Source organism: Physeter macrocephalus, chromosome 9 (assembly GCF_002837175.3).
Source record: "Physeter macrocephalus isolate SW-GA chromosome 9, ASM283717v5, whole genome shotgun sequence".
In the NCBI taxonomy this organism is placed as follows: Eukaryota; Metazoa; Chordata; class Mammalia; order Artiodactyla; family Physeteridae; genus Physeter; species Physeter macrocephalus.
The window spans coordinates 3,232,233-3,247,040 of NC_041222.1; the positions used below are offsets into that span (position 1 = coordinate 3,232,233).

The 14,808-nt window shown below is 40.8% G+C and overlaps 1 protein-coding gene across 9 annotated transcripts in view; it reads left to right on the forward strand.

Annotated features, from left to right (window-relative positions):
- The window catches only part of DENND1A (DENN domain containing 1A), a 547,848-nt gene that overhangs the window by 276,179 nt on the left and 256,861 nt on the right, over positions 1-14,808 (forward strand). For all 9 annotated transcript variants that reach the window (XM_028493529.2, XM_028493534.2, XM_028493531.2 and 6 more), the window contains one exon: positions 12,379-12,459. In XM_028493529.2, coding sequence (XP_028349330.1) covers positions 12,379-12,459 — 81 coding nt within the window. The remainder of the gene's footprint in view (positions 1-12,378; positions 12,460-14,808) is intronic.

Consider the following 14,808-nt stretch of genomic DNA (forward strand, 5'->3'; position numbering starts at 1 on the left):
GGGCCTCTCACTGTTGTGGCCTCTCCCGTTGCGGAGCACAGGCTCCGGACGCGCAGGCTCAGCGGCCATGGCTCACGGGCCCAGCCGCTCCGCGGCATATGGGATCCTCCCGGACCGGGGCACAAACCCGCGTCCCCTGTATCAGCAGGCGGACTCTCAACCACTGTGCCACCAGGGAAGCCCCAGGTTTCTAGGTATTTTTTGATTTCCTCTTTGATTTCTTCAGTGATCTCTTGGTTATTTAGTAGTGTATTGTTTAGCCTCCATGTGTTTGTATTTTTTACAGATTATTTTTTTCCTGTAGTTGATATCTACTGTCATAGCATTGTGGTCAGAAAAGATACTTGATACGGTTTCAATTTTCTTAAATTTACCAAGGCTTGATTTGTGACCCAAGATATGATCTATCCTGGAATGTTCCATGAGCACTTGAGAAGAAAGTGTATTCTGTTGCTTTTGGATGTAATGTTCTATAAATATCAATTAAGTCCATCTTGTTTAATGTGTCATTTAAAGCTTGTGTTTCCTTATTTATTTTCATTTTGGATGATCTGTCCATTGGTGAAAGTGGGGTGTTAAAGTCCCCTACTATGATTGTGTTACTGTCGATTTCCCCTTTTATGGCTGTTAGCATTTGCCTTATGTATTGAGGTGCTCCTATGTTGGGTGCATAAATATTTACAATTGTTATATCTTCTTCTTGGCTTGATCCCTTGATCAGTATGTAGTGTCCTTCTTTGTCTCTTGTGATAGTCTTTATTTTAAAAGGTATTTTGTCTGATATGAGAATTGCTACTCCAGCTTTCTTCTGATTTCCATTTGCATGGAAGAAGTTCCTTTAGCATTTGATGTAAAGCTGGTTTGGTGGTGCTGAATTCTCTTAACCTTTGCTTGTCTTTAAAGGTTTTGATTTATCCGTTGAATCTGAGTGAGATCCTTGCTGGGTAGAGTCATCTTGGTTGTAGGTTTTTCCCTTTCATCACTTTAAATATGTCCTGCTACTCCCTTCTGGCTTGCAGAGTTTCTGCTGAAAGATCAGCTTTTAAACTTATGGGGATTCCCTTGTATGTTATTTGTTGTTTTTCCCTTGCTGCTTTTAATATTTTTTCTTTGAATTTAATTTTTGATAGTTTGATTAATATCTGTCTTGGTCTGTTTCTCCTTGGATTTACCCTGTATGGGACTCTCTGCGCTTCCTGGACTTGACTGTTTCCTTTCCCATATTAGGGAAGTTTTGAACTATAATCTGTTGAAATATTTTCTCAGTCCCTTTCTTTTTCTCTTCTTCTTCTGGGACCCTTATAATTCGAATGTTGGTGCATTTAATGTTGTCCCAGAGGTCTCTGAGACTGTCCTCAATTCTTTTCATTGTTTTTTCTTTATTCTGCTCTGCAGCACTTATTTCCCCTATTTTATCTTCCAGGTCACTTATCCGTTCTGACTCAGTTATTCTGCTATTGATTCCTTCTAGAGAATTTTAAATTTCATTTATTATGTTATTCATCATTGTTTGGTTGCTCCTTAGTTCTTCTAGGTCCTTGTTAAATGTTTCTTGTATTTTCTCCATTCTGTTTCCAAGATTTTGGATCATTTTTACTGTCATTACTCTAAATTCTTTTTCAGGTAGACTGCCTATTTCGCCTTCATTTGTTTGGTCTGGTGGGTTTTTACCTTGCTCCTTCATCTGCTGTGTGTTTCTGTCTCTTCTCATTTTGCTTAACTCACTGTGTTTGGGGTCTCCTTTTAGCAGGCTGCAGGTTCATAGTTCCTGTTGTTTTTGGTGTCTGCCCCCAGTGGCATGTTGGTGCATTTAATGTTGTCCCAGAGGTCTCTGAGACTGTCCTCAATTCTTTTCATTGTTTTTTCTTTATTCTGCTCTGCAGCACTTATTTCCCCTATTTTATCTTCCAGGTCACTTATCCGTTCTGACTCAGTTATTCTGCTATTGATTCCTTCTAGAGAATTTTAAATTTCATTTATTATGTTATTCATCATTGTTTGGTTGCTCCTTAGTTCTTCTAGGTCCTTGTTAAATGTTTCTTGTATTTTCTCCATTCTGTTTCCAAGATTTTGGATCATTTTTACTGTCATTACTCTAAATTCTTTTTCAGGTAGACTGCCTATTTCGCCTTCATTTGTTTGGTCTGGTGGGTTTTTACCTTGCTCCTTCATCTGCTGTGTGTTTCTGTCTCTTCTCATTTTGCTTAACTCACTGTGTTTGGGGTCTCCTTTTAGCAGGCTGCAGGTTCATAGTTCCTGTTGTTTTTGGTGTCTGCCCCCAGTGGCTAAGGTTAGTTCAGTGGGTTGTGTAGGCTTCCTGGTGGAGGGGACTGGTGCCTGTGTTCTGGTGGATGAGTCTGGATCTTGTCTTTCTGGTGGGCAGGACCGTGTCCGGTGGTGTGTTTTGGGGGTGTCTGTGACCTTATTATGATTTTAGGCAGCCTCTCTGCTAATAGGTGGGGTTGTGTTTCTGTCTCGCTAGTTGTTTGGCATAGGGTGTCCAGCACTGTAGCTTGCTGGTTTTTGAGTGGAGCTGCGTCTTAGTGTTGAGATGGAGATCTCTGGGAGAGCTTTCGCCATTTGATAGTACGTGGAGCCGGGAGGTCTCTGGTGGACCAATGTCCTGAACTTGGCTCTCCCAGCTCAGAGGCGCAGGCCTGACACCCGGGCAGAGCACCAAGACCCTGTCAGCCACACGGCTCCAAAGAAAAGGGAGTTAGAAAGAAAGAAAAAAATAAAATAAAATGAAGTTATTAAAATTTTAAAAATTATTAAAAATTAAAAAGTAATTTAAAAAAAAGAGAAAACAGAAAGAGAGAGCAACCAAATCAAAAAATAAATCCACCAATGATAACAAGCCCTAAAAACTATACTAAAAAAAATTAAAAAAAGAAAGAACCGTAGGACAAATGTTAAAAGCAAAGCTATACAGACAAAATCACGCAAAGAAGCATACACATACTCACAAAAAAAGAAAAAGGAAAAAATATATATATAAAAAAAGGAAGAGAGCAACCAAATCAATAAACAAATCTACCAACGATAATAAACTCTAAATACTAAACTAAGATAAACATAAAACCAGAAACAAATTAGATGCAGAAAGCAAACCCCAAGTCTGCAGTTGCTCCCAAAGTCCACCACCTCAATTTTGGGATGATTCTTTGTCTATTCAGGTACTCCAGAGATGCAGGGTACATCAAGTTAATTGTGGAGATTTAATCCGCTGCTCCTGAGGCTGCTGGGAGAAATTTCCCTTTCTCTTCTTTGTTTACACAGCTCCTGGGGTTCAGCTTTGGATTTGGCCCCGCCTCTGCATGTAGGTCACCTGAGGGCATATCTGTTCTTTGCCCAGACAGGCGAGGGTTAAAGTAGCAGCCGATTAGGGGGCTCTGGCTCACTCGGGCTGGAGGGAGGGAGGGGTACGGAATGCGGGGTGAGCGTGCAGCGGCAGAGGCCAACGTGATGTTGCAACAGCCTGGGGCATGCCATGCGTTCTCCCGGGGAAGTTGTCCCCGGATCACGGGACCCTGGCAGTGGCAGGGGGCACAGGCTCCCAGGAGGGGAGGTGTGGATAGAGACCTGTGCTTGCACACAGGCTTCTTGGTGGCTGCAGCACCAGCCTTAGCATTTCATGCCTGTCTGGTGTGTGTGCTGTTAGCCGCAGCTCACACCCATCTCTGGAGCTCATTTAGGTGGTCCTCTGTATCCCCTCTCCTCGCACACTCCAAAACAATGGTCTCTTGCTTCTTAGGCAGTTCCAGACTTTTTTCCGGACTCCCTCCGAGCTAGCTGTGGCACACTAGCCCCCTTCAGGCTGTGTTCACGCAGCCAACCCCAGTCCTCTCCCTGGGATCTGATCTTTGAAGCCAGAGCCTCAGCTCCCAGCCCCCACCCCCCCTGGCTGGTGAACATACAAGCTTCTCAGGCTGACGAGTGCTGGTCAGCACTGATCGTCTGTGCAGGAATCTCTCCACTTTGCCCTGTGCACACCTATTGCTGCACTCTTCCCCATGGCTCTGAAGCTTCCCCCCTGCCCACCACCCATCTGTGCCAGTGAAGGAGCTTCCCAGTGTATGGAAACTTTTCCTCCTTCACAGGTCCCTCCCAGAGGTGCAGGTCCTGTCTCTATTCTTCTGTCTCTGTTTTTTTCTTTTTTCTTTTGACCACCCAGGTACGTGGGGAGTTTCTTGCCTTTTGGGAAGTCTGAGGTGTTCTGCCAGTGTTCAGTAGGTGTTCCGTAGGAGTTGTTCCACGTGTAGATGTATTTCTGTTGTATTTGTGGGGAGGAAGGTGATCTCCACTCTTACACCTCTGCCATCTTGAAGGTCTCTCCCTGTTTTTATTTTTATGTTTTCTTTAAGAAAAACGTTTTAAAATATATTTTTTATTTTTCTATCTTTATTTTACTTTTTTGTTGTTTTGTGTTTCTTTGGTTTTATTAGTTTTGTTTTTATTTTCATTTTTGGGTTCTGTTGTTTGGTTGTCTTCTTGTTTTGGGGGGTTTTTTTTTGCCTTTTATTTGCTTGTTTTTGTTTGGTTTTGGTTTTATCATTTGTCTTGGGTTTTGTTTGTCTGTTTCTCTTCTTTTCCTTTTTTTCTTTTCTTTTTTTTTTTTTTTTTCTTGGCCACGCCATGCAACTTGCAGGGTCTTAGTTTCCCAGCCAGGGGTCAGGCCTGAGCCCCTAGGGTAGGAGCGCCAAGTCCAGGACTGCCAGAAAATTCCTGGCCCCGGGGAATATTAATTGGCGTGAGCTCTCACGAGCTTTCCACCAAGATCTAAGATCTCACAACTGCCTGCAGGCCCCAGTGCTGGATGCCTCAGGCCAAACAACCACTAAGACAGGAACACAGCCCCACCTAGCAGCAGACAGCCTGCTTAAAGTTGTACTAAGCTCACAGACACCCCAAAAAATACCCCCGATGCAGCCCTGCCCATCAGAGGGACAAGACTCAGCTCCACCCACCAGAGCTCAGGCACCAGTCCTTCCCTCGAGGAAGCCTACACAAGCCCCTGGACCAACCTCACCCACCAGAGGGCAGACACCAGAAACAAGAGGAGCTAAGACCCTGCAGCCTGTGGAAAGCAGACCACAAACACAGTAAGTTAGACAAAATGAGACAACAGAGAAATATGTTTCAGACAAAGGAGCAAGGTAAAAACCCACAGGACCAAATAAATGAAGAAGAAATAGGCAATCTACCTGAAAAAGAATTCAGAGTGATGATAATAAAGATGATCCAGATCTCAGAAATAGAATGGAAGCAGAGATCGAGATGATACAAGAAATATTTAACAAGGACCTAGAAAAACTAAAGAACAAATAAACAGTGATGAACAGCACAATAACTGAAATGAAAAACAGACTAGAAGGAATCAGTAGCAGAATAACTGAGGCAGAAGAACGGGTAAGTGAACTGCAAGATAGAATAGTGGAAATAACTGCCACGCAGCAGAATAAAGAAAAAAGAATGAAAAGAAATGAGGACAGTCTCAGAGACCTCTGGGACAACATTAAACAAACGAACATTCAAATTATAGGTGTCCCAGAAGAAGAAGAGAAAGAGAGAGGGTCTGAGAAAATATTTGAAGAGATTATAGTTGAAAACTTCCCTAACATGGGAAGGGAAATAGTCACCCAAATCTAGGAAGCATGGAGAGTCTAAAAACAGGATAATCCCAAGAAGCAACACTCCAAGCCACATATTATGCAAACTAACAAAAATTAAATACAAAGAAAAACTAAAAGCAACAAGGGAAAAGCAAAAAATAACGTACAAGAGAATCCGCATAAGGTTATCAGCTGATTTTTCAGCAGAAACTCTGCAGGCCAGAAGGGAATGGCAGGATGTATTTAAAGTGATGAAAGGGGAAAACCTACAACCAAGATGCCACTACCCAGCAAGGATCTCATTCAGATTCAACAGAGAAATCTAAAGCTGTACAGACAAGCAAAAGCTACGAGAATTCGGCACCAGCAAACCAGCTTTACAACAAATGCTAAAGGAACTTCTCTAGGTGGGGAACACAAGAGAAGAAAAAGACCTACAAAAACAAACCCAAAACAATTAAGAAAATGGCAACAGGAACATGCATATTGATAATTATGTAAATGGATTAAATGCTCCAACCGAAAGACACAGACTGGCTGAATGGATTAAAAAAAACAAGATGTGTATATATGTTGTCTACAAGAGACCCACTTCAGACCTAGGGACACATACAGACTGAAAGTGAGGGAATGGAAGAAGATATTCCATGCAAATGGAAATCAGAAGAAAGCTGGAGTAGCAATACTCATATGTGACAAAATAGACTTTAAAATAAAGACTGTTACAAGAGACGAGGAAGGACACTCTGCAGTGATCAAGGGATCAATCCAAGAAGATATAACAATTGTAAATATTAATGCACCCAACAAAGGAGCACCTCAATACGTAAGGCAAATGCTAACAGCCATAAAAGGTGAAATCGACAGTAACTCAGTAATAGTGGGGGACTTTAACACCCCACTTACACCAATGGACAGATCATCCAGACAGAAAATTAATAAGGAAACACAAACCTTAAAGGACACAGTAGACCAATTAAGATAAACTTACTTGATATTTATAGCACCTTCCATCCAAAAGTAACAGAATACACATTCTTCTCAAGGGCACATGGGACATTCTCCAGCATATTCCATGCAAATGGAAATCAGAAGAAAGCTGGAGTAGCAATACTCATATGTGACAAAATAGACTTTAAAATAAAGACTGTTACAAGAGACGAGGAAGGACACTCTGCAGTGATCAAGGGATCAATCCAAGAAGATATAACAATTGTAAATATTAATGCACCCAACAAAGGAGCACCTCAATACGTAAGGCAAATGCTAACAGCCATAAAAGGTGAAATCGACAGTAACTCAGTAATAGTGGGGGACTTTAACACCCCACTTACACCAATGGACAGATCATCCAGACAGAAAATTAATAAGGAAACACAAACCTTAAAGGACACAGTAGACCAATTAAGATAAACTTACTTGATATTTATAGCACCTTCCATCCAAAAGTAACAGAATACACATTCTTCTCAAGGGCACATGGGACATTCTCCAGCATCGATCACATCTTGGGTCACAAATCAAGCCTCAGTAAATTTAAGAAAATTGAAATTGTATCAAACATCTTTTCTGACCACAACACTGTGAGATTAGAAATCAGTTACAGGAAAAAGAAAAACTAAAAAACACAGACACATGGATGCTAAACAGCATGCTATTAAATAACCAGTGGATCACTGAAGAAATCAAAGAAGAAATAAACAAATGACAGTGAAAACATGATGACCCAAAACCTATGGGATGCAGGAAAAGCAGTTCTAAGAGGGAAATTTATAGCAATACAATACCACCTCAAGAAACAAGAAACATCTCAAATAAACAACCTAACCTTACAAAGTTTATAGCAATACAAGCCTACCTCAAGAAACAAGAAAAATCTCAAATAAACCATCTAAACTTACACCTAAAGGAACTAGAGAAAGAAGAACAAACAAAACTCAAAGGTAGTAGAAGGAAAGAAATCATAAAGATCAGAATAGAAATAAATGAAATAGAAACGAAGAAAACAATAGCAAAGATCAATGAAACTAAAAGCTGTTCTTTGAGAAGATAAACAAAATTGATAAACCGTTAGCCAGACTCATCAAGAAAAAAAGGGAGAGGACTCACATCAATAAAATTAGAAGTGAAAAAGGAGAAGTTACAACTGACACCACAGAAATACAAAGTATCATAAGAGAGTACTATAAGCAACTCTATGCAAATGAAATGGACAACCTGGAAGAAATGGACAAATATTTAGAAAGATACAACTTTAGAAGACTGAACCAGGACAAATAGAAAATATGAACACACCAATCACAAGTAATGAAATTGAAACTGTGATTTAAAAATCTTCCAACAAACAAAAGTTCAGGACCATATGGCTTCACTGGTGAATTCTATCAAACATTTACAGAAGAGCTGACACCTTTCCTTCTCAAACTCTTTCAAACAATTGCAGAGGGAGGAACACTCCCAAGCTCATTCTATGAGGCCACCATCACCCTGATACCAAAACCAGACTAAGATATCACACTCACAAAAAGAAAATCACAGACCATAATTTTCTGCTGAACATAGATGCAAAAATCCTCAACAAAATACTAGCAAACAGAATCCAACAACACATTAAAAGGATCATGCACCATGATCAAGTGGGATTTATCCAAGGTATGCAAGGATTCTTCAATATACACAAATCAATCAGTGTGATACATCATATTAACAAACTGAAGAATAAAAACCATATGATCATCTCAATAGATATAGAAAAATCTATTGCCAAAATTCAACACCTATTTATGATAAAAACTCTGCAGAAGGTGGGCATAAAGGGAACCTACCTCAGCATAATAAAGGCCATATATGACAAACCCACAGCAAATATCATTCTCAGTGGTGAAAAACTGAAAGCATTTCCTCTTAGATCAGGAACAAGACAAGGATGTCCACTCTTGCCACTGTTATTCAATATAGTTTTGGAAGTCCTAGGCACAGCAATCAGGGAAGAAAAAGAAATAAAGGGATTACAAATTGGAAAAGAAGAAGTAAAACTGTCACTGTTTGCAGATGACAGGATACTATACATAGAGAATCCTATAGATGCCACCAGAAAACTACTAGAGCTAATCAGTGAATTTGGTAAAGTTGCAGGATACAAAATTAATGCACAGAAATCTCTTGCATTCACATTCCTATACACTAATGATGAAAAATCTGAAGAGAAATTAAGGAAACACTCCCATTTACCACTGCAACAAAAAGAATAAAATACCTAGGAATAAACCTACCTAGGGAGACAAAAGACCTGTATGCAGAAAACTATAAGACACTGATGAAAGAAATTAAAGATGATACCAACAGATGGAGAGATATACCATGTTCTTGGATTGGAAGGATCAATATTGTGAAAATGACTATACTACCCAAAGCAATCTACAGATTCAGTGCAATCCCTATCTAATTACCAAGGGCATTTTTCACAGAATTAGAACAAAAAATTTTACAATTTGTATGGAAACACAAAAGACCCCAAATAGCTAAAGCAATCTTGAGAAAGAAAAATGGAGCTGGAGCAATCAGGCTTTCCAACTTTATACTACAAAGCTACAGTAATCAAGACAGTATTGAACTGGCACAAAAACAGAAGTATAGATCCAATGGAACAGGAGAGAAAGTCCAGAGATAAACTCACATACTTATGGTCACCTAATCTATGACAGAGGAGGCCAGGATATACAATGGAGCAAAGACAGCCTCTTCAATAAGTGGTGCTGGGAAAAGTGGACAACTACATGTAAAAGAATGTAATTAGAACGCTCCCTAACTCCATACACAAAAATAAACCCAAAATGGATTAAAGACCTAAATGTAAGGCCAGAAACTTTAAAACTTTTAGAGGAAAACATAGGCAGAACACTCTGACATAAATCGCAGCAAGATCTTTCTTCACCCATCTCCTAGAGTAATGAAAATAAAAACAAAAATAAACTAATGGGACCTAATTAAACTTAAAAGCTTTTGCACAGCAAACGAAACTATGAACAAGACGAAAAGACAGCCCTCAGAATAGGAGAAGATATTTGCCAATGAATCAACTAACAGGGATTAATCTCCAAAATTTACAAACGGCTCATGCAGCTCAATATCAAAAAAACAAACAACCCAATCAAAAAATGGGCAGAAGACCTAAATAGACATTTCTCCAAAGAAGATATAGAGATGGCCAACAAACACATGAAAAGATGCTCGACATCACTAATTATTAGAGAAATGGAAGTCAAAACTACAATGAGGGGGCTTACCTGGTGGCGCAGTGGTTAAGAATCCGCCTGCCAATGCAGGAGACATGGGTTCGAGCCCTGATCCGAGAAGATCCCACATGCCACAGAGCAACTAAGCCCATGCACCACAACTACTGAGCCTGCACTCTAGAGCCTTCGAGCCACAGCTGCTGAAGCCCACGCACCTAGAGCCTGTGCTCCGCAACAAGAGAAGCCACCGCAGTGAGAAGCCTGCACACCGCAGCAAAGAGTAGCCCCCGCTCGGCGCAACTAGAGAAAGCCCGCGCACAGCAACGAAGACCCAACACATCCATAAATAAATAAATAAATAAATAAATAAATAAATACCTACATACATACATACTACAATGAGGTATCACCTCACACCGTTCAGAATGGCCATCATCAAAAAATCTACAAACAGTAAATGCTGGAGAGGGTTTGGAGAAAAGGGAACTCTCCTACAGTGTTGTTGGGAATGTAAATTGGTACAGTCACTATGGAGGCCAGTGTGGAGGTTCCTTAAAAAACTAAAAATAGGTACATGCACCCCCGTGTTCATTGCAGCACTATTTACAACAGCCAGGACATGGAAGCAACCTAAATGTTCATCAACAGAGGAATGGATAAAGAACATGTGGCACGTTTATACAATGGAATATTAGCCATAAAAAGGAACGAAATTGTGCCATTTGCAGAGACGTGGATGGACCTAGAGACTCATACAGAGTGAAGTAAGTCAGAAAGAGAAAAACAAATATCATATAATATCGCTTATATGTGGAATCTAGAAAAATGGTACAGATGAACTTATTTGTAAAGCAGATATAGATACACGGATGTAGAGAACAAACATATGGATACCAGGGGGGCAAGGGAAGGTGGGGTGAAGTGGGAGATTGGGATTGACATATATACACTACTATGTATAAAATGGATAACTAATGAGAACCTATGCACAGCCAACTCTACTCAATGCTCTGTGGTGACCTAAATGGGAAGGAAATCCAAAAAAGAGGGGATATATGTATATGTATAGCTGATTCACTTTAGGGAAAATGAGTGATCTCACAATAGAGACCTCAGATGAATTAATCAAATGATTAAAGTGAACATCATCAGAAATGGGATGAATTGAAATCTGAATCAATAGAAAACATCAAACAAGTGAGTGTTATTTTACCAAATGGTTGGTCTCACTGTCAGGTTCATACAAATCTAGGAAAGACTTAGGAACTGTTCCTGACTGATGAAAACTAGAGTCCCAGCATTTGAAGGCAACATGTGATTCTGAACTGGATAATTTTGCTATCCAAGGACATTATTGGCACAGTTGGCAACACTTGTGGGATCTGAGGATTAGGTCGTAATGTTGTTTCAGTGTTAATTTCCTGATTTTGATGATTAATTGTTGTTATGTAGGAGAATGTCCTTTTTATTTATGGATGTTGGGGCATAATGTTGGTAACTCACTCTCAAATGGAAATAAAGTTTTTTTGTACTGTCGTGTGATTATTCTGTAAATTTGAGATTGTTTCAGAGCAAAATTAATCTTGTGTAACTGCACATGTTCATTTCTACCCCCTGAGAAATTTGAGTAACTTATGAATTCAGATTGAAACAGGATTTTACTTTGGGCCCTTCCTCTTTTCCCTCTCCTTTAAATTCACTAACAAAGACAACTGTGGAACAGCGGAGAGGGCTCTGGGTTTGAACACAGAAAACCTGTGATTAGCTCCTGGCTGTGCAACTTACCAGCTGGATGATTTGAGTCAAGTTCCCTTACCCTTCGGAGCCTTAGTTTTCAACCTGTAAAGTGAGGTAGTTGTGAGGCTCAAACAGCTACCAAATGGGTACAAATGTAAGCTTATTACTGTTTTATCAACACAGAGAATTCCACAGGGTGGGAGAAATAGCTTTTGGATAATTCCGTAAACAATGTTCTTTTGAGCATTTTAAAGGTAAACCTGTTTTCAATCGAAGAATTTATACTGCTTTGCATTTCATTTTGTGGCTCAGTTTCACTAATTAAAATGTACAGCCACCATCCTGTATTCCATGCTGTTGTAGTAGTTCATTTTTAACTTTCCATAATTGGAGGCTGCTGTGTATCCAGTGAACACTCAATAAAATTAATTGAGGGTAATGATGATGAAGACAAGATCTATAGTGTCATCGTTATTTCTCCCTACCACCCCTGCCCTGTAAGCTGGGGTTTGCATTTGAAAGTTGTTGCTATGGAGTTGAGAGGATAGATTTGCTGAGAGCTTATGGTATATGATCCATAAAAGGCGGTCATGGTAGGTGTCTCACTAAGTAGAAAATGTCAAACTTGGTGTGGGCGGATCTGTTTGGCTCCTTTATTGAGCCGTAAGCAGTGTCTTTTGTCCAACCCTACTTGAATATCAAACCTATTTCTGTTGTGTGCCCAGACCTCCCTGCAGGTCTCTGACTAAGGGCTCAGCCCTGCCTTTGTTACTTAGGCCTTTTATTTCTTTCAGGAGAGTCAGTGGAATGAGCTTCTTGAAACTCTGCACAAACTTCCTGTCCCTGACCCAGGAGTGTCTGTTCATCTCAGCGTGGTAAGTGGTGGCAGAATATTAGCAATCACTGAGAAACCTTTCCATTATTAACAGTAAGAAAGAGCCAAATGGGATTGTCTTCTGTCATCTGCACCTTCCCCACCTCCAAGTACTCTGAGACCTCAAGACAGGCCAGGGAGATGTATTTCTTTCTTTCTCTGGGATTCCATGAGAAATGGATCCCAAATGCCCCCAGGCTCCTCTCTTCCTGGCTGTCATCCCGTCACTAGCATCTCCTGAATGGCAGATGCTGGGCTTGGAATGGGATGGCTGACCCCTGCCTCCTCAGCCCCTGTGGGGCTCCCTGCCTCATGCTTTGCCCCCTAGCACTGCTGTGTCTGCCCCTTCACTGAAGCCCATCCTGCCACCCCCGAACCTTCAACACCACCTTTCCCCTGTTTACCAGGGTAACCCCCCTTAGCTAAGGTTTTCTTTTTTTGCCCCAAGCAGCTTGGACACTTTGCAGTACTTAGTCACAAAACACGTTGGAACAACCTTTTTTCCTATCTCCGCCACTGGACTGTACGCCCTCAAGGATAGGGATAGAGACTGTCTAGCACAGTTCCTGGCCAGATCGTTTCCTTGAACTCTTTTATGTACATGCTATGTGGTCTGTAGTGTGCCAGGGTGGAAAAGCCTCTGAATTACCAATTGGGAGATTTCAATCCCCAAGTCATAGTTTTGCCAATGACCTGAGTGATCTTAATCAAAACCTTTAACTTCGTGGGTCTCAATTTCCTCATCTGTCAGATAAGGCATCAGATAAGGAGTTCTTTTCCATATTTCAGTTACTGCAATTCTCTAGGTCAAACCCTTGTCACCACCTTCATCAGAATTCTCAGATGGATCCCCTTTGACCAGCTATTGATTATCCAGGGGCTATTTCCCCCATGTTGTGGGGTCTGAATGTTTAAGAAGTTTTGTCTTTCAGCTTCAGTAGAACCAGGTACACTGTTGGTATTCAGTGGTAATTAACTTGGTATTTTCTGTCCTAAAGAAAATGAACATATAGGTTTTTTTTCATGATGATCACATTGAAAGCAATATTACTGCCAATAACTAATAATAGATCTGCTATATACTAAGTTCCTAATTTATGCCAAGTATGCATCTCTAATGTTCAAAACAACTCTACAAATAGATATTAGCGTTCTCATTTCATAGATGAGGCTTAGAGAGAAAAAGATTCTTGCCCGTCCAAGGTCGTGTGGTTAATAAGTGAGATTGGGGCTATTAAACCCAGGGCTGACTTCCAAGCCTATGTTCTTTCCACTAGGCCATGAGTGTTGAAAGAAAGGGAGGAAAGAAGGAACTGGTAGAGGTTTTTGCTCATTTTAATGGAGCATAGGAAGGAAAGAAACCTTTTTCCAGAAATTTGTGTAAGGAAGAGTGTCTGGAAAAGATGAAGAAATGAGCTTTAAACCTGCCCCAGTCATTGCCGCATAGCAAAGCAACTTTGCCTTTGTCTCTGTCCCTTTTCCAAAGCAGCTTGATCTCACCGTTTCAGTCTGTAATGACATCTGACAGGTAGCTGGGGAGTAGCCTGGGTGGGTCACCAGCTACTGGGGAGGAAGGGCCTCTCCTTCCTTTGAGTGGCTGCCAGGCCTCAAGGACAAGCCATCTCAGGGGCGGGAAGAACTGTTGGGGTGGGGGGTGGGGTGCAGCTGTTTCATGCCAGTGGTTTCTAGGAATGTTCCTGACCTCCTCTGGTCCCAGCATTTCATGGGCGATGGAGCAAGACAGAATCTCAAAGGACAGCCTGGGGAGTAGTTGGTTTTGGAATTGCGTAGGCTCACTATTTACAATCTGTTGCATTTGTAAAGGCAGATATTTTCTTCTTTCCTCTTCACAAGGAATTCCTCTCTCCATGTTGCATTTCTGAAGGGTTAGGCTCAACTGTATTATAGAGCCTGAAAAATTGATAAAATGGCAGTCTTGGACTTTCTGTTTTGAGTCACAAGAGAATGTTTCTGTGTGTCTTCTACAGGTGATTGAGAAAAATAGGAATGTAAACTAACAGTTGAGAGAGTAATAATAATTTTCTATTAAAATACCATTTATGGAATGCTAGGCACTTCACATATATAACATTTATTCTTCACAACAGTTCTGAAGTGGATATTACAATTCCCATTTACAGGTTAAAAAATTGAGGTTCTGAGCTATTAAGTGAAGTGGCCTAAGATCACATAACTATTCAGTGGCTGACTCTGTGGTCCCTGTCCTTTCTCCCTCACTGCGCTGATCCTTATTCTGTGACTCCATCACCATGTGGACTTCCATTACTGAACATTTCCTGGGACTCCCTTCTAGCCATTTGGTATAGAATTTGGTATCTCATGGCATCAA